This window comes from Lampetra planeri, unplaced genomic scaffold, assembly GCF_965212315.1.
Source record: "Lampetra planeri unplaced genomic scaffold, kcLamPlan1.2.h2 scaffold_1356, whole genome shotgun sequence".
NCBI lineage: Eukaryota > Metazoa > Chordata > Hyperoartia > Petromyzontiformes > Petromyzontidae > Lampetra > Lampetra planeri.
In genome coordinates this window covers 1-21461 of record NW_027614074.1, presented here as the reverse complement: position 1 = coordinate 21461, position 21461 = coordinate 1, and the positions used below count along the sequence as shown (strand labels likewise).

Sequence of the window (21461 nt, the reverse complement as noted above, 5' to 3'; positions counted from 1 at the left end):
TCATCACACAGAGAGAGACACAGACTCATCACACAGAGAGAGACACAGACTCATCACACAGAGAGAGAGACACAGACTCATCACGCAGAGAGAGAGACACAGACTCATCACACAGAGAGAGAGACACAGGACTCATCACACAGAGAGAGAGACACAGACTCATCACACAGAGAGAGAGACACAGACTCATCACGCAGAGAGAGAGACACAGACTCATCACACAGAGAGAGAGACACAGACTCATCACACAGAGAGAGAGACACAGACTCATCACACAGAGAGAGAGACACAGACTCATCACGCAGAGAGAGAGACACAGACTCATCACGCAGAGAGAGAGACACAGACTCATCACACAGAGAGAGAGACACAGACTCATCACACAGAGAGAGAGACACAGACTCATCACGCAGAGAGAGAGACACAGACTCATCACGCAGAGAGAGAGACACAGACTCATCACACAGAGAGAGAGACACAGACTCATCACACAGAGAGAGAGACACAGACTCATCACGCAGAGAGAGAGACACAGACTCATCACGCAGAGAGAGAGACACAGACTCATCACACAGAGAGAGAGACACAGACTCATCACGCAGAGAGAGAGAGAGACACAGACTCATCACGCAGAGAGAGGACACAGACTCATCACACAGAGAGAGAGACACAGACTCATCACGCAGAGAGAGAGACACAGACTCATCACACAGAGAGAGAGACACAGACTCATCACACAGAGAGAGAGACACAGACTCATCACACAGAGAGAGAGACACAGACTCATCACACAGAGAGAGAGACACAGACTCATCACGCAGAGAGAGAGAGAGACACAGACTCATCACACAGAGAGAGAGACACAGACTCATCACACAGAGAGAGAGACACAGACTCATCACACAGAGAGAGAGACACAGACTCATCACACAGAGAGAGACACAGACTCATCACACAGAGAGAGAGACACAGACTCATCACGCAGAGAGAGACCAGACTCATCACACAGAGAGAGAGACACAGACTCATCACACAGAGAGAGAGACACAGACTCATCACACAGAGAGAGAGACACAGACTCATCACGCAGAGAGAGAGAGAGACAGACTCATCACGCAGAAGAGAGAGAGAGACACAGACTCATCACACAGAGAGAGAGACACAGACTCATCACCCAGAGAGAGAGACACAGACTCATCACACAGAGAGAGAGAGACACAGACTCATCACGCAGAAGAGAGAGACACAGACTCATCACGCAGAGAGAGAGAGACACAGACTCATCACACAGAGGAGAGAGACACAGACTCATCACACAGAGAGAGAGACACAGACTCATCACACAGAGAGAGACACAGACTCATCACACAGAGAGAGAGAGAGACACAGACTCATCACACAGAGAGAGAGAGAGACACAGACTCATCACGCAGAGAGAGACACAGACTCATCACGCAGAGAGAGACACAGACTCATCACGAAGAGAGAGAGACACAGACTCATCACACAGAGAGAGAGACACAGACTCATCACGAAGAGAGAGAGAGAGAGACACAGACTCATCACACAGAGAGAGACACAGACTCATCACACACAGAGAGAGACACAGACTCATCACGCAGAGAGAGAGAGACACAGACTCATCACGCAGAGAGAGAGACACAGACTCATCACACAGAGAGAGAGAGAGACACAGACTCATCACGCAGAGAGAGACACACAGACTCATCACACAGAGAGAGAGAGAGACACAGACTCATCACGCAGAGAGAGAGAGAGACACAGACTCATCACGCAGAGAGAGAGACACAGACTCATCACGCAGAGAGAGAGAGACACAGACTCATCACGCAGAGAGAGAGACACAGACTCATCACACAGAGAGAGAGAGAGACACAGACTCATCACGCAGAGAGAGAGACACAGACTCATCACGCAGAGAGAGAGAGACACAGACTCATCACGCAGAGAGAGAGACACAGACTCATCACACAGAGAGAGAGAGACACAGACTCATCACACAGAGAGAGAGACACAGACTCATCACGCAGAGAGAGAGACACAGACTCATCACACTGAGAGAGAGAGACACAGACTCATCACACAGAGAGAGACACACAGACTCATCACGCAGAGAGAGAGAGACACAGACTCATCACACAGAGAGAGACACAGACTCATGCACGCAGAGAGAGACACAGACTCATCACACAGAGAGAGAGAGACACAGACTCATCACACAGAGAGAGACACAGACTCATCACGCAGAGAGAGAGACACAGACTCATCACGCAGAGAGAGAGACACAGACTCATCACACAGAGAGAGAGACACAGACTCATCACACAGAGAGAGAGACACAGACTCATCACGCAGAGAGAGAGACACAGACTCATCACGCAGAGAGAGAGACACAGACTCATCACACAGAGAGAGAGACACAGACTCATCACACAGAGAGAGAGACACAGACTCATCACGCAGAGAGAGAGACACAGACTCATCACGCAGAGAGAGAGACACAGACTCATCACGCAGAGAGAGACGTAGACTCATCACGCAGAGAGAGAGACACAGACTCATCACGCAGAAGAGAGAGACACAGACTCATCACACAGAGAGAGAGACACAGACTCATCACACAGAGAGAGAGACACAGACTTCATCACGCAGAGAGAGAGACACAGACTCATCACGCAGAGAGAGAGACACCAGACTCATCACACAGAGAGAGAGACACAGACTCATCACGCAGAGAGAAGACACAGACTCATCACGCAGAGAGAGAGACACAGACTCATCACGCAGAGAGAGAGACACAGACTCATCACGCAGCAGAGAGAGAGACACAGACTCATCACGCAGAGAGAGAGACACAGACTCTCACGCAGAGAGAGAGACACAGGACTCATCACGCAGAGAGAGAGACACAGACTCATCACACAGAGAGAGAGACACAGACTCATCACGCAGAGAGAGAGAGACACAGACTCATCACACAGAGAGAGAGACACAGACTCATCACGCAGAGAGAGAGAGACACAGACTCATCACGCAGAGAGAGAGACACAGACTCATCACACAGAGAGAGAGACACAGACTCATCACGCAGAGAGAGAGAGACACAGACTCATCACACAGAGAGAGAGACACAGACTCATCACACAGAGAGAGAGACACAGACTCATCACGCAGAGAGAGAGAGACACAGGACTCATCACACAGAGAGAGAGACACAGACTCATCCACCACCAGAGAGAGAGAGACACAGTCTCATCACGCAGAGAGAGAGAGAGACACAGACTCATCACACAGAGAGAGAGACACAGTCTCATCACGCAGAGAGAGAGAGACACCAGACCTCATCACGCAGAGAGAGAGAGACGCAGACTCATCACACAGAGAGAGAGACACAGGACTCATCACGCAGAGAGAGAGAGACACAGTCTCATCACGCAGAGAGAGAGAGAGACACAGACTCATCACACAGAGAGAGACACAGACTCATCACACAGAGAGAGAGACACAGACTCATCACGCAGAGAGAGAGAGACACAGACTCATCACACAGAGAGAGAGACACAGACTCATCACACAGAGAGAGAGACACCAGACTCATCACGCAGAGAGAGAGACACAGACTCATCACACAGAGAGAGAGACACAGACTCATCACACAGAGAGAGAGACACAGACTCATCACACAGAGAGAGAGACACAGACTCATCATGCAGAGAGAGAGACACAGACTCATCACACAGAGAGAGAGAGACACAGACTCATCACGCAGAGCCAGAGAGAGACACAGACTCATCACGCAGAGAGAGAGAGACACAGACTCATCACGCAGAGAGAGAGAGACACAGACTCATCACGCAGAGAGAGAGAGACCAGACTCATCACGCAGAGAGAGAGACACAGACTCATCACGCAGAGAGAGACACAGACTCATCACGCAGAGAGAGAGACACAGACTCACCACGCAGAGAGAGACACAGACTCATCACGCAGAGAGAGAGAGACACAGACTCATCACGCAGAGAGAGAGAGACACAGACTCATCACGCAGAGAGAGAGAGACACAGACTCATCACGCAGAGAGAGAGAGACACAGACTCATCACGCAGAGAGAGAGAGACACAGACTCATCACGCAGAGGAGAGAGACACAGACTCACCACGCAGAGAGAGAGAGACACAGACTCATCACGCAGAGAGAGAGAGACACAGACTCATCACGCAGAGAGAGAGAGACACAGACTCATCACGCAGAGAGAGAGAGACACAGACTCATCACGCAGAGAGAGACACAAACTCATCACGCAGAGAGAGAGACACAGACTCACCACGCAGAGAGAGACACAGACTCATCACGCAGAGAGAGAGAGACACAGACTCATCACGCAGAGAGAGAGACACAGACTCATCACGCAGAGAGAGAGAGACACAGACTCCCACGCAGAGAGAGAGAGACACAGACTCATCAGCACAGAGAGAGAGAGACACAGACTCATCACGCAGAGAGAGAGACACAGACTCATCACGCAGAGAGAGAGAGACACAGACTCATCACACAGAGAGAGAGACACAGACTCATCACGCAGAGAGAGAGAGACACAGACTCATCACGCAGAGAGAGAGAGACACAGACTCATCACACAGAGAGAGAGACACAGACTCATCACGCAGAGAGAGACACAGACTCATCACACAGAGAGAGAGACACAGACTCACCACGCAGAGAGAGAGAGACACAGACTCATCACACAGAGAGAGACACAGACTCATCACACAGAGAGAGAGACACAGACTCATCACACAGAGAGAGAGACACAGACTCATCACACAGAGAGAGACACAGACTCATCACGCAGAGAGAGAGACACAGACTCATCACACAGAGAGAGAGACACAGACTCATCACGCAGAGAGAGACACAGACTCATCACACAGAGAGAGACACAGACTCATCACGCAGAGAGAGAGAGAGAGACACACACTCATCACACAGAGAGAGAGACACAGACTCATCACGCAGAGAGAGAGAGAGACACAGACTCATCACGCAGAGAGAGAGAGACACAGACTCATCACGCAGAGAGAGAGACACAGACTCATCACGCAGAGAGAGAGACACAGACTCATCACGCAGAGAGAGAGACACAGACTCATCACGCAGAGAGAGAGAGACACAGACTCATCACACAGAGAGAGAGACACAGACTCATCACGCAGAGAGAGAGACACAGACTCATCACGCAGAGAGAGAGACACAGACTCATCACGCAGAGAGAGAGACACAGACTCATCACGCAGAGAGAGAGACACAGACTCATCACACAGAGAGAGACACAGACTCATCACACGAGAGAGAGAGACACAGACTCATCACGCAGAGAGAGAGACACAGACTCATCACACAGAGAGAGAGACACAGACTCATCACACAGAGAGAGAGACACAGACTCATCACGCAGAGAGAGAGACACAGACTCATCACGCAGAGAGAGAGACACAGACTCATCACGCAGAGAGAGAGACACAGACTCATCACGCAGAGAGAGAGACACAGACTCATCACACAGAGAGAGAGACACAGACTCATCACGCAGAGAGAGACACAGACTCATCACGCAGAGAGAGAGACACAGACTCACCACGCAGAGAGAGACACAGACTCATCACACAGAGAGAGAGACACAGACTCATCACACAGAGAGAGAGACCGACACAGACTCACCACGCAGAGAGAGACACAGACTCATCACGCAGAGAGAGAGACACAGACTCATCACGCAGAGAGAGAGACACAGACTCATCACGCAGAGAGAGACACAGACTCACACACAGAGAGAGAGAGACACAGACTCACCACGCAGAGAGAGACACAGACTCATCACGCAGAGAGAGAGAGACACAGACTCATCACGCAGAGAGAGAGAGACACAGACTCATCACGCAGAAGAGAGACACAGACTCACCACGCAGAGAGAGAGAGACACAGGACTCACCACGCAGGAGAGACACAGACTCATCACGCAGAGAGAGAGAGACACAGACTCATCACACAGAGAGAGAGAGACACAGACTCACCACGCAGAGAGAGAGACACAGACTCATCACGCAGAGAGAGAGAGACACGAGACTCATCACGCAGAGAGAGAGAGACACAGACTCACCACGCAGAGAGAGACACAGACTCATCACGCAGAGAGAGAGAGACACAGACTCATCACACAGAGAGAGAGACACAGACTCATCACGCAGAGAGAGAGACACAGACTCATCACGCAGAGAGAGAGACACAGACTCATCACACAGAGAGAGAGACACAGACTCATCACGCAGAGAGAGACACAGACTCATCACGCAGAGAGAGAGAGACACAGACTCATCACACAGAGAGAGACACAGACTCATCACACAGAGAGAGAGACACAGACTCATCACGCAGAGAGAGAGACACAGACTCATCACACAGAGAGAGACACAGACTCATCACACAGAGAGAGAGAGACACAGACTCATCACGCAGAGAGAGAGACACAGACTCATCACGCAGAGAGAGAGACACAGACTCATCACACAGAGAGAGAGACACAGACTCATCACGCGAGAGAGAGACACAGACTCATCACACAGAGAGAGAGACACAGACTCATCACGCAGAGAGAGAGACACAGACTCATCACACAGAGAGAGAGACACAGACTCATCACGCAGAGAGAGAGACACAGACTCATCACACAGAGAGAGACACCAGACTCATCACACAGAGAGAGAGAGACACAGACTCATCACGCAGAGAGAGAGACACAGACTCATCACGCAGAGAGAGAGACACAGACTCATCACACAGAGAGAGAGACACAGACTCATCACACAGAGAGAGAGACACCAGACTCATCACGCAGAGAGAGAGACACAGACTCATCACACCGAGAGAGAGACACAGACTCATCACGCAGAGAGAGACACAGACTCATCACACAGAGAGAGACACAGACTCATCACGCAGAGAGAGAGAGAGAGACACACACTCATCACGCAGAGAGAGAGACACAGACTCATCACACAGAGAGAGAGACACAGACTCATCACACAGAGAGAGAGACACAGACTCATCACGCAGAGAGAGAGACACAGACTCATCACGCAGAGAGAGAGACACAGACTCATCACGCAGAGAGAGAGACACAGACTCATCACGCAGAGAGAGAGACACAGACTCATCACACAGAGAGAGAGAGACACAGACTCATCACGCAAAGAGAGAGAGACACAGACTCATGACACAGAGAGAGAGACACAGACTCATCACGCAGAGAGAGAGACACAGACTCATGACACAGAGAGAGAGACACAGACTCATCACGCAGAGAGAGACACAGACTCATCACACAGAGAGAGAGACACAGACTCATCACACAGAGACCCACAGACTCATCACGCAGAGAGAGACACAGACTCATCACACAGAGAGAGAGAGACACAGACTCATGACACAGAGAGAGAGACACAGACTCATCACGCAGAGAGAGAGACACAGACTCATGACACAGAGAGAGAGACACAGACTCATCACGCAAAGAGAGAGAGACACAGACTCATGACACAGAGAGAGAGACACAGACTCATCACGCAGAGAGAGACACAGACTCATCACACAGAGAGAGAGACACAGACTCATCACACAGAGAGAGAGACACAGACTCATCACGCAGAGAGAGAGACACAGACTCATCACACAGAGAGAGAGACACAGACTCATCACACAGAGAGAGAGACACAGACTCATCACACAGAGAGAGAGACACAGACTCATCACACAGAGAAAGAGACACAGACTCATCACGCAGAGAGAGAGACACAGACTCATCACACAGAGAGAGAGACACAGACTCATCACACAGAGAGAGAGACACAGACTCATCACACAGAGAGAGAGACACAGACTCATCACACAGAGAGAGAGACACAGACTCATCACACAGAGAGAGAGACACAGACTCATCACACAGAGACCCACAGACTCATCACGCAGAGAGAGAGACACAGACTCATCACGCAGAGACCCACAGACTCATCACACAGAGAGAGACCCACAGACTCATCACACAGAGAGAGAGACACAGACTCACCACACAGAGACCCATAGACTCACCACACAGAGATCCACAGACTCATCACGCAGAGACCCACAGACTCATCACACAGAGAGAGACCCATAGACTCACCACACAGAGATCCACAGACTCATCACACAGAGACCTATAGACTCATCACACAGAGAGAGACCCATTGACTCACCACACAGAGACCCACAGACTCATCACACAGAGAGAGACCCACAGACTCATCACGCAGAGAGAGAGACACAGACTCATCACGCAGAGAGACCCACAGACTCATCACACAGAGAGAGACCCACAGACTCATCACACAGAGAGAGAGACACAGACTCACCACACAGAGACCCATAGACTCACCACACAGAGATCCACAGACTCATCACGCAGAGACCCACAGACTCATCACACAGAGAGAGACCCATAGACTCACCACACAGAGATCCACAGACTCATCACACAGAGACCTATAGACTCATCACACAGAGAGAGACCCATTGACTCACCACACAGAGACCCACAGACTCATCACACAGAGACCTATAGACTCATCACACAGAGAGAGACCCATAGACTCACCACACAGAGATCCACAGACTCATCACACAGAGACCTATAGACTCATCACACAGAGAGAGACCCATAGACTCACCACACAGAGATCCACAGACTCATCACACAGAGACCCATAGACTCATCACACAGAGAGAGACCCATAGACTCACCACACAGAGATCCACAGACTCATCACGCAGAGAGAGACCCATAGACTCACCACACAGAGACCCATAGACTCATCACACAGAGACCCACAGACTCACCACACAGAGACCCATAGACTCATCACACAGAGACCCATAGACTCACCACACAGAGATCCACAGACTCATCACGCAGATACCCATAGACTCATCACACAGAGAGAGACCCATAGACTCACCACACAGAGATCCACAGACTCATCACGCAGAGAGAGACCCATAGACTCACCACACAGAGACCCATAGACTCATCACACAGAGACCCACAGACTCACCACACAGAGACCCATAGACTCATCACACAGAGACCCATAGACTCACCACACAGAGATCCACAGACTCATCACGCAGAGACCCATAGACTCATCACACAGAGAGAGACCCATAGACTCACCACACAGAGATCCACAGACTCATCACGCAGAGACCCACAGACTCATCACACAGAGAGAGACCCATAGACTCACCACACAGAGAGAGACCCATAGACTCACCACACAGAGACCCACAGACTCATCACACAGAGACCCATAGACTCATCACACAGAGAGAGACCCATAGACTCACCACACAGAGATCCACAGACTCATCACGCAGAGACCCACAGACTCATCACACAGAGAGAGACCCATAGACTCACCACACAGAGACCCACAGACTCATCACGCAGAGACCCATCGACTCACCACACAGAGATCCACAGACTCATCACACAGAGAGACCCACAGACTCATCACACAGAGAGAGACCCATAGACTCACCACACAGAGACCCACAGACTCATCACGCAGAGACCCATAGACTCATCACACAGAGAGAGACCCATAGACTCACCACACAGAGATCCACAGACTCATCACGCAGAGACCCACAGACTCATCACACAGAGAGAGACCCATAGACTCACCACACAGAGATCCACAGACTCATCACACAGAGACCCATAGACTCATCACACAGAGAGAGACCCATAGACTCACCACACAGAGATCCACAGACTCCTCACGCAGAGAGAGACCCATAGACTCATCACACAGAGATCCACAGACTCACCACACAGAGAGAGACCCATAGACTCACCACACAGAGACCCACAGACTCACCACACAGAGAGAGACCCATAGACTCACCACACAGAGACCCACAGACTCACCACACAGAGAGAGACCCATAGACTCATCACACAGAGACCCACAGACTCATCACACAGAGAGAGACCCATAGACTCACCACACAGAGACCCACAGACTCATCACACAGAGACCCATAGACTCACCACACAGAGAGAGACCCATAGACTCACCACACAGAGATCCACAGACTCATCACACAGAGAGAGACCCATAGACTCATCACGCAGAGATCCACAGACTCATCACACAGAGAGAGACCCATAGACTCATCACACAGAGACCCATAGACTCACCACACAGAGAGAGACCCATAGACTCATCACGCAGAGACCCATAGACTCACCACACAGAGATCCACAGACTCATCACACAGAGAGAGACCCATAGACTCACCACACAGAGATCCACAGACTCATCACACAGAGACCCATAGACTCATCACACAGAGAGAGACCCATAGACTCACCACACAGAGATCCACAGACTCATCACGCAGAGACCCACAGACTCATCACACAGAGAGAGACCCATAGACTCACCACACAGAGATCCACAGACTCATCACACAGAGAGAGACCCATAGACTCACCACACAGAGATCCACAGACTCCTCACGCAGAGAGAGACCCATAGACTCACCACACAGAGACCCACAGACTCATCACGCAGAGACCCACAGACTCATCACACAGAGAGAGACCCATAGACTCACCACACAGAGATCCACAGACTCACCACACAGAGACCCATAGACTCATCACACAGAGACCCATAGACTCATCACACAGAGAGAGACCCATAGACTCACCACACAGAGACCCACAGACTCATCACACAGAGACCCATAGACTCATCACACAGAGAGAGACCCATAGACTCACCACACAGAGATCCACAGACTCATCACACAGAGACCCACAGACTCATCACACAGAGATCCACAGACTCATCACGCAGAGAGACCCACAGACTCATCACACAGAGAGAGACCCATAGACTCACCACACAGAGATCCACAGACTCATCACGCAGAGACCCACAGACTCATCACACAGAGATCCACAGACTCATCACGCAGAGAGACCCACAGACTCATCACACAGAGAGAGACCCATAGACTCACCACACAGAGACCCACAGACTCATCACGCAGAGACCCATCGACTCACCACACAGAGATCCACAGACTCATCACACAGAGAGACCCACAGACTCATCACACAGAGAGAGACCCATAGACTCACCACACAGAGACCCACAGACTCATCACGCAGAGACCCATAGACTCACCACACAGAGATCCACAGACTCATCACACAGAGAGAGACCCATAGACTCACCACACAGAGACCCACAAACTCATCACACAGAGACCCATAGACTCACCACACAGAGAGAGACCCATAGACTCACCACACAGAGATCCACAGACTCATCACACAGAGAGAGACCCACAACTCATCACGCAGAGACCCATAGACTCATCACACAGAGAGAGACCCATAGACTCACCACACAGAGATCCACAGACTCATCACGCAGAGACCCATAGACTCATCACACAGAGAGAGACCCACAGACTCACCACACAGAGACCCATAGACTTATTACACAGAGAGAAACCCATAGACTCATCACACAGAGACCCACAGACTCATCACGCAGAGACCCATAGGCTCATCATGCAGAAAGAGAGCCATAAACTCATCACACAGAGACCCATAGACTCACCACGCCCGGCCGCCTTTGTCTCCCCTAGTGGCGACGTTTACTGCACACCGCACACCAGGTGCTCATTTGAGGCTGAGTCGACCCTGGGGGAGGCCTCAGCACCCGTTCAGATAATCGTCACCGGGTGTTGGTGATCGTGAGCGGGAATCAAACTCGGGATGCCGGGGGTTCGCGGCTCACCGTAGACGCTGCGCCGGCCTGCTGCTGCTGTAGCTGCTGTAGCTGCTGCTGCTGCTGTAGCTGCTGTAGCTGCTGTAGCTGCTGCTGCTGCTGTAGCTGCTGTAGCTGCTGCTGCTGCTGTAGCTGCTGTAGCTGCTGCTGCTGCTGCTGTAGCTGCTGCTGCTGTAGCTGCTGTAGCTGCTGCTGTTGCTGCTGCTGCTGCTGTTGCTGCTGCTACTGCTGCTACTGCTGTTGCTGCTGCTACTGCTGCTGCTACTGCTGCTGCTGCTGTTGCTGCTGCTGCTGCTGCTGTTGCTGCTGCTACTGCTGCTGCTGTTGCTGCTGCTACTGCTGTTGCTGCTGCTACTGCTGCTGCTGTTGCTGCTGCTACTGCTACTGCTGTTGCTGCTGCTGCTGCTGTTGCTGCTGCTACTGCTGCTGCTGCTGCTGCTGAGCTGCTGCTGTTGCTGCTGCTACTGCTGTTGCTGCTGCTACTGCTGCTGCTGCAGCTGCTGCTGCTACTGCTGCCACTGCTGCTGACTGTTGCTGCTGTAGCTGCTGCTGCTGTAGCTGCTGCTGCTGCTGTAGCTGCTGTTGCTGCTGTAGCTGCTGATGTAGCTGCTGCTGTAGCTGCTGCTGTTGCTGCTGATGTAGCTGCTGCTGCTGCTGTAGCTGCTGCTGCTGCTGTAGCTGCTGCTGCTGCTGTAGCTGCTGCTGCTGCTGCTGTAGCTGCTGCTGCTGCTGTAGCTGCTGCTGCTGCTGCTACTGCTGCTGATGTAGCTGCTGCTGCTGCTGTAGCTGCTGTTGCTGCTGTATCTGCTGCTGCTGTAGCTGCTGCTGCTGCTGTAGCTGCTGCTGCTGCTGCTGCTGTAGCTGCTGCTGCTGCTGTAGCTGCTGCTGCTGCTGCTGCTGCTGTAGCTGCTGCTGCTGCTGCTGTAGCTGCTGCTGTAGCTGCTGCTGCTGTAGCTGCTGCTGCCGCTGCTGTAGCTGCTGCTGCTACTGCTGTAGCTGCTGCTGCCTGCTGCTGCTGCCTGCCGCTGCCTGTTGCCTGCCGCTGCCTGTTGCCTGCCGCTGATGCACGTGGCACTTGCCCCTGGAAGTTTTGCGAAGGCCACCTGGGGGACCTTTGTCTTTGTGCGTGGTGCAGGTGTGGCTGGACGCCAGGAAGAGGATCACCAAGCAAGTGAGAAGTGAGAGGCTCACAGACACCGAGGGGGGGGTCCACGTGTGTGTGTGTGTGCGTACACGTGTGTGTGTGTGCGTACACGTGTGTGTGTGTGTGTGCGTACACGTGTGTGTGTGTGTGTGCGTACACGTGTGTGTGTGTGTGTGTGTACGTACACGTGTGTGTGTGTGTGCGTACACGTGTGTGTGTGTGTACGTACACGTGTGTGTGTGTGTGTGCGTACACGTGTGTGTGTGTGTGTGTACACGTGTGTGTGTGTGTACGTACACGTGTGTGTGTGTGTGTGCGTACACGTGTGTGTGTGTGTGTGCGTACACGTGTGTGTGTGTGTGTACGTACACGTGTGTGTGTGTACGTACACGTGTGTGTGTGTGTGTGTGTACGTACACGTGTGTGTGTGTGTACGTACACGTGTGTGTGTGTACGTACACGTGTGTGTGTGTGTGTGCGTACACGTGTGTGTGTGTGTACGTACACGTGTGTGTGTGTGTGCGTACACGTGTGTGTGTGTGTGTGCGTACACGTGTGTGTGTGTGTGCGTACACGTGTGTGTGTGTGTACGTACACGTGTGTGTGTGTGTGTGCGTACACGTGTGTGTGTGTGTACGTACACGTGTGTGTGTGTGTACGTACACGTGTGTGTGTGTGCGTACACGTGTGTGTGTGTGTGTACGTACACGTGTGTGTGTGTGCGTACACGTGTGTGTGTGTGTGTGCGTACACGTGTGTGTGTGTGCGTACACGTGTGTGTGTGTGTGTACGTACACGTGTGTGTGTGTGCGTACACGTGTGTGTGTGTGTGTGTACGTACACGTGGGTGTGTGTGTGCGTACACGTGTGTGTGTGTGCGTACACGTGTGTGTGTGTGTGTGCGTACACGTGTGTGTGTGTGCGTACACGTGTGTGTGTTTGCGTACACGTGTGTGTGTGTGTGCGTACACGTGTGTGTGTGTGTGCGTACACGTGTGTGTGTGTGTGTACGTACACGTGTGTGTGTGTGTGTGTACACGTGTGTGTGTGTGTGCGTACACGTGTGTGTGTGTGTGTACGTACACGTGTGTGTGTGTGTGTACGTACACGTGTGTGTGTGTGTGTGCGTACACGTGTGTGTGTGTGTGTACGTACACGTGTGTGTGTGTGTGCGTACACGTGTGTGTGTGTGCGTACACGTGTGTGTGTGTGTGTACGTACACGTGTGTGTGTGTGTGTACGTACACGTGTGTGTGTGTGTGCGTACACGTGTGTGTGTGTGCGTACACGTGTGTGTGTGTGTGTGCGTACACGTGTGTGTGTGTGTGTGCGTACACGTGTGTGTGTACGTACACGTGTGTGTGTGTGTACGGACACGTGCGCGTCTCTCCGTGCGTGTCTCCGCGTGTCCCCCACGTGACCTGCGTGTCCCCCGTGTGTCTCCGTGTGTCTCCGTGTGTCTCCGCGTGTCTCCGCGTGTCTCCGCGTGTCCCCCGCGTGTCTCCCCCCGTGACCTGCGTGTCCCCCCCGCTTGTCTCCGCGTGTCTCCGCGTGTCTCCGCGTGTCCCCCGCGTGTCTCCCCCCGTGACCTGCGTGTCCCCCCCGCGTGTCTCCGCGTGTCTCCGCGTGTCTCCGCGTGTCCCCCGCGTGTCTCCCCCCGTGACCTGCGTGTCCCCCCCGCGTGTCTCCGCGTGTCTCCGTGTGTCTCCGCGTGTCCCCCGCGTGTCTCCCCCCGTGACCTGCGTGTCCCCCCCCGCGTGTCTCCCCCCGTGACCTGCGTGTCCCCCCCGCGTGTCTCCGCGTGTCTCCGTGTGTCTCCGCGTGTCCCCCGCGTGTCTCCCCCCGTGACCTGCGTGTCCCCCCCGCGTGTCTCCCCCCGTGACCTGCGTGTCCCCCCCGCGTGTCTCCGCGTGTCTCCGTGTGTCTCCGCGTGTCCCCTGCGTGTCTCCGCGTGTCTCCGTGTGTCTCCGCGTGTCCCCCCCGCGTGTCTCCGCGTGTCTCTCCCTACGTCCGCGTGTCGCCGCGTGTCTCAGAACCCTCCATGGTGTCGTTCAAGATGAGCGTGAAGTTTTTCCCTCCGGACCCTGGACAGCTGTTCGATGAACTCACGAGGTGAGACGCGGAGGGACATGGGGACACGGGGGGACACGGGGGGACATGGGGACACGGGGGATATGGGGACACGGGGGGACACGGGGGGATATGGGGACACGGGGGATATGGGGACACGGGGGGACACGGGGGGACATGGGGACACGGGGGGACATGGGGACATAGAAATGTGGTGACGTGGGGACGCACAGACACACGGGGACATGGGGACACGGGGACACATAGAGGCACGGGTCGACTCAGCCTCAAATGAGCACCTGGTGTAGCGGTGTGGATTAAACATCGCCACTGGGGAGACAAAGGCGGCCGGGCGTGGTGCTGCTGGCCACCCACCCCCTCGTGTGCCACAGTGCCGGCAGCCTTCACAGGCGCTGCTCGCTAGCAGCACTTGCCCCTGCAGTCTGTTAAGGCTACACGGGGGACCTTTGTCCTTGTGTGTGTGTGCGTGTGTGCAGGTATCTGTTTGTGCTGCAGGTGAGGAGAGATCTTTCTCACGGTCGCCTGCCCTGCAGCGACACCTCCAGAGCGCTGCTGCTCTCTTACCTGCTGCAGGGTGAGTAGGAGATGTTGGACTACCTCGCCTGGTACGCAGGAGGTCGTGGGGTCGATCCCGACCCTGACGACGCCTGCTGCTGTATATTTGGAGTTTGCGTCTCTCTCATCATCATCATCATCATCAGGGTGGCTAGGAGATGTTGACTACCTCGCCTGGTACGCAGGAGGTCGTGGGGTCGATCCCGACCCTGACGACGCCTGCTGCTGTATATTTGGAGTTTGCGTCTCTCTCATCATCATCATCATCATCAGGGTGGCTAGGAGATGTTGACTACCTCGCCTGGTACGCAGGAGGTCGTGGGGTCGATCCCGACCCTGACGATGCTTGCTGCTGATGTATATTTGGAGTTTGCGTCTCTCTCATCATCATCATCATCAGGGTGGCTAGGAGATGTTGACTACCTCGCCCGGTACGCAGGAGGTCGTGGGGTTCCTCCCGTCTCTGATGACGCCTGCTGCTGCTGTATATTTGGAGTTTGCGGTGTCTCTCTTTCTCTCATCATCATCACGGTGGCTAGGAGATGTTGACTACCTCGCCTGGTACGCAGGAGGTCGTGGGTCTCTGACGACGCCTGCTGCTGCTGTGTATTTGGAGTTTGCGTCTCTCTCTCTCTCCCCGTGGCCACGTCGTTTTCTCTCCGGGTCGTCCGGGTTTTCCCTTCCGCATTAAGAATCAACGTCCTTTAAATGAGAAAAAATGGGTTTGTACCCTTTCCGGCAGCCATAAAACAGCAGGAGTCGTGTTAAGATTTTCAAACACCAAACAGATTACACCCTTCGCGAGCGATCAAGTCGCCGTGCATTAACCGCACACGCGGCGCGGTACTCGTGGCATTCACAGCTGCTGGTGGGTGAGTCGTGAGACCGTTCGCCGATTGGCGTTGCTCTCTGGTCCGACACTGCTGGCGAGACTAGGCCGTCTAGGAAGGCTGCCGTCTCTGTTGTAGGCCAATCGGTTTCAAACGCAATGCGTCGGTATCATCGGGGCAATGTTTACTCTTTTGTTCTTCGTAGTTAGCGGCAGAGGTCGCAAACGGGTTTTGATTCCTTACCCCCCGTACCCGTACCCGGCCGCACCAGGGTCGCAAACGGGTACCCGTACCCGTACCCGGCCGGGTACGGGTAGCCGTTCCCTACCCGTACCCTACCCGAAATGAGTGACAAACGGTGACTCACCAGTGACTCACGGCCTACCCGTACCCGTACCCGGCCGCACCAGGGTCGCAAACGGGTACCCGTACCTGGCCGGGTACGGGTAGCCGGGTACGGGTAGGGTACGGGTATCGGGTACCCGGTTGCGACCTCTGGGATGAAGCCACGTTGCAGGCGCGGGTGGGTTGATTCTAGGAACTTGAACTGTGAAAAGAGACAAGACGTTGGGAAATGAGTGACAAACGGCGACTCACCAGTGACTCACGGCCTACCCGTACCCGTACCCGGCCGCACCAGGGTCGCAAACGGCTACCCGTACCTGGCCGGGTACGGGTAGCCGGGTTTCGGGTAGGGTACGGGTATCGGGTACCCGATTGCGACCTCTGGGATGAAGCCACGTTGCAGGCGCGGATGGGTTGATTCTAGCAACTTGAATTGTGAGAAGAGACGAGACGTTGGGAAATGAGTGACAAACGGTGACTCACCAGTGACTCACGGCCTACCCGTACCCGGCCGCACCAGGGTCGCAAACGGCTACCCGTACCTGGCCGGGTACGGGTAGCCGGGTATCGGGTAGGGTACGGGTATCGGGTACCCGGTTGCGACCTCTGGTTAGCAATAAAATAAAACAAATCGCGACGTTTCGATCGCAACACAAGCCTGATGACGACCGCTTGTGTTGCTGTTGTTGTGTTGTTGTCATGTTGTTGTTGTGTTGTTGTTGTGTTGTCGTCATGTTGTTGTAGTGTTGTTGTGTTGTGGTCATGTTGTTGTTGTGTTGTTGCTATTGTTGTGTTGTGGTCATGTTGTTGTTGTGTTGTTGCTGTTGTTGTGTTGTGGTCATGTTGTTGTTGTTGTGTTGTTGTTGTCGTGTTGCAGCGGAGGTGGGCGACGCTACGGAGAGCGCGGCGCGTCACTTCCTGCGCACCGAGGGGCCAATCGCGTCACTCGCCCCGCTCGTTGAGGCCTCAGCCCTGCACATGCACCAGCAGCACCGGTGGGGGGGGGCGTGGGGGTGCGTGTACCTGTGTGTGTGTGTACCTGTGTGTGTGTGTACCTGTGTGTGTGTGTACCTGTGCGTGTGTGTGTACCTGTGTGTGTGTACCTGTGCGTGTGTGTACCTGTGTGTGTGTGTACCTGTGTGTGTGTGTGTACCTGTGTACCTGTGTGTATATGCCTGTGTGTGTACCTGTGTGTGTGTGTACCTGTGTGTGTGTGTGTATATACCTGTGCGTGTACCTGTGCGTGTGCGTGTGTGTGTGTGTGTGTACCTGTGTGTGTGTGTGTACCTGTGTGTGTGTGTGTGTACCTGTGTGTGTGTGTACCTGTGTGTACCTGTGCGTGTGTGTGTGTATATACCTGTGTGTGTGTACCTGTGTGTGTGTGTACCTGTGTGTGTACCTGTGTGTGTACCTGTGTGTGTGTGTGTACCTGTGTGTGTGTGTACCTGTGTGTGTGTGTACCTGTGTGTGTGTGTACCTGTGTGTGTGTGTACCTGTGTGTGTACCTGTGTGTGTGTGTATATACCTGTGTGTGTACGTGTGTGTGTACCTGTGTGTGTACCTGTGTGTGTGTGTGTACCTGTGTGTGTGTGTACCTGTGTGTGTGTGTACCTGTGTGTGTGTGTACCTGTGTGTGTGTGTACCTGTGTGTGTGTGTACCTGTGTGTGTGTGTGTACCTGTGTGTGTGTACCTGTGTGTGTGTGTGTACCTGTGTGTGTGTGTGTACCTGTGTGTGTGTGTACCTGTGTGTGTGTGTACCTGTGTGTGTGTACCTGTGTGTGTGTGTGTACCTGTGTGTGTGTGTACCTGTGTGTGTGTGTGTACCTGTGTGTGTGTGTACCTGTGTGTGTGTGTGTACCTGTGTGTGTGTGTGTACCTGTGTGTGTGTGTACCTGTGTGTGTGTACCTGTGTGTGTGTGTGTACCTGTGTGTGTGTGTGTACCTGTGTGTGTGTGTACCTGTGTGTGTGTGTGTACCTGTGTGTGTGTGTGTACCTGTGTGTGTGTGTGTACCTGTGTGTGTGTGTACCTGTGTGTGTGTACCTGTGTGTGTGTGTGTACCTGTGTGTGTGTGTACCTGTGTGTGTGTGTACCTGTGTGTGTGTGTACCTGTGTGTGTACCTGTGTGTGTGTGTACCTGTGTGTGTGTGTACCTGTGTGTGTGTGTACCTGTGTGTGTGTACCTGTGTGTGTGTGTGTACCTGTATGTGTGTACCTGTGTGTGTGTGTGTACCTGTGTGTGTGTACCTGTGCGTGTGTGTACCTGTGCGTGTGTGTACCTGTGTGTGTGTGTACCTGTGTGTGTGTGTGTACCTGTGTACCTGTGTGTATATGCCTGTGTGTGTACCTGTGTGTGTGTGTACCTGTGTGTGTGTGTGTATATACCTGTGCGTGTACCTGTGCGTGTGCGTGTGTGTGTGTGTGTACCTGTGTGTGTGTGTGTACCTGTGTGTGTGTGTGTACCTGTGTGTGTGTGTACCTGTGTGTGTGTGTACCTGTGTGTGTGTGTGTACCTGTGTGTGTATATACCTGTGTGTGTGTGTGTGTACCTGTGTGTGTGTGTACCTGTGTGTACCTGTGCGTGTGCGTGTGCCTGTGTAGTGGACAGAGCCCCGGGCAGGCCGAGCTGCAGGTGCTGGACGTGGCGAGGAAGCTGGAGTGGTTCGGGCTGCGCCTGGTCCCCACCGCCACCACCAGGAGGGACAGCGGCAACCCCCTCCACCTCGCCCCCACGCACTCGGGCATCGTCGTCTACAGGGTGGGGGCGCTCGCTCACCCGCTCACCCGCTCGCCTGCTCGCTCACCCGCTCGCCTGCTCGCTCACCCGCTCGCTCACCCGCTCACTCACCCGCTTGCCCGCGCGTTCACCCGCTCGCTCACCCGCTCGTTCACCCGCTCGCTCACCCGCTCGCCTGCACGCTCACCCGCTCGCTCGCCTGCACGCTCACCCGCATGCTCACCTGCTCGCTTGCTTGCTTGCCCGCTCGCCCTCCCGCTCGCCCTCCCGCTCGCCCGCACGCTCACCAGCTCGCTCACTCACCCACCCAGTGACCAACTCGCTCACCCGCACGCTCACTCGCACGCTCACTCACCCACTCGCTCCCCCACTCGCCCACCCATCCACCAACTCGCTCAATCGCTCCCCCACTCGCCCACCCAGCCACCAACTCGCTCCCCCACTCGCCCACCCAGCCACCAACTCGCTCCCCCACTCGCCCACCCGGCAACCAACTCGCTCCCCCACTCGCCCAGCCACCAAATCGCTCACCCGCTCCCCCACTCACCCATCGTGCCGTCCTTCGTCGGCGCTGCTCGCGAACGGCACTTGCCCCAACGGTCTGTGAAAGGCCGCAGGGGGGACCTTTGTCTTTGTTGCGTCACAGGGCAGCACGAAGCTGAGTTTGTGTTCCTGGGCGAAGATCCGCAAGCTGAGCTTCAAGAGAGAACGCTTCTTCCTGAAGCTGCACGCAGAGGGTTACGTGAGTGAGAGCGAGCGTGAGAGAGAGAGCGTGAGAGAGAGAGAGTGAGGGTGTGTGAGAGAGAGAGTGTGAGGGTGTGAGAGAGTGTGAGAGAGTGTGAGGGTGTGAGAGAGAGAGTGTGAGGGTGTGAGAGAGTGTGAGAGTGTGAGAGTGTGAATGTGAGAGAGAGAGAGAGGGTGAGAGAGTGTGAGGGTGTGATAGAGCGTGTGAGAGTGTGAGAGTGTGAGAGAATGAGTGAATGTGATAGAGAGAGCGTGAGAGAGTGTGAGAGAGTGTGAGAGAGTGTGAGGGTGTGAGGGTGTGAGAGAGTGTGAGAGTGTGAGGGTGTGAGAGAGAGAGTGTGTGAGAGAGAGAGTGTGAGAGAGTGTGAGAGAGTGTGAGGGTGTGAGAGAGTGTGAGAGAGAGAGAGAGTGAGGGTGTGTGAGAGTGTGAGGGTGTGAGAGAGTGTGAGAGAGTGTGAGAGAGAGCGTGAGAGAGAGAGAGAGTGAGGGTGTGTGAGAGAGAGAGTGTGAGGGTGTGAGAGAGAGTGTGAGGGAGAGAGTGTAAGAGAGTGTGAGAGAGTGTGAGAGAGTGTGAGGGTGTGTGAGAGTGTGAGGGTGTGAGAGAGTGTGAGAGAGAGCGTGAGAGAGAGAGAGTGAGGGTGTGTGAGAGAGAGTGTGAGGGTGTGAGAGAGAGTGTGAGGGAGAGAGTGTGAGAGAGTGTGAGAGAGTGTGAGAGAGTGTGAGGGTGTGAGAGAGTGTGAGAGAGTGTGAGGGAGAGAGTGTGAGAGAGTGTGAGAGAGTGTGAGAGAGTGAGAGAGTGAGAGAGTGTGAGGGTGTGAGAGAGTGTGGAGAGAGTGTGAGGGAGAGCGTGAGAGAGAGAGAGAGTGGTGAGGTGTGTGAGAGAGAGAGTGTGAGGGGTGAGAGAGAGTGTGAGGGAGAGAGTGTGAGAGAGTGTGAGAGAGTGTGAGAGAGTGTGAGGGTGTGAGAGAGTGAGAGAGTGTGAGGGAGAGGAGAGTTGAGTGGGTGAGTGTGTGTGAGAGAGTGTGAGAGAGTGGTGAGAGAGAGTGTGAGGTGTGAGTGGAGGTGTGAGAGTGAGAGAGTGTGTGAGGGTG

At 53.9% G+C, this 21461-nt stretch overlaps 1 protein-coding gene across 1 annotated transcript; it reads left to right on the top strand.

The window, feature by feature from the left end:
- Positions 1-13059: 13059 nt before the first annotated feature.
- LOC144739185 (FERM domain-containing protein 7-like) lies at positions 13060-20447 on the top strand (the record flags this gene model as incomplete). Its single annotated transcript, XM_078622159.1, has 6 exons — positions 13060-13102; positions 15102-15180; positions 15636-15733; positions 17767-17884; positions 19491-19647; positions 20273-20447. Coding segments are annotated over 6 exons (639 nt in total), but the record flags the coding sequence as incomplete, so codon positions are not given.
- Between the last annotated feature and the right edge of the window lie 1014 nt (positions 20448-21461).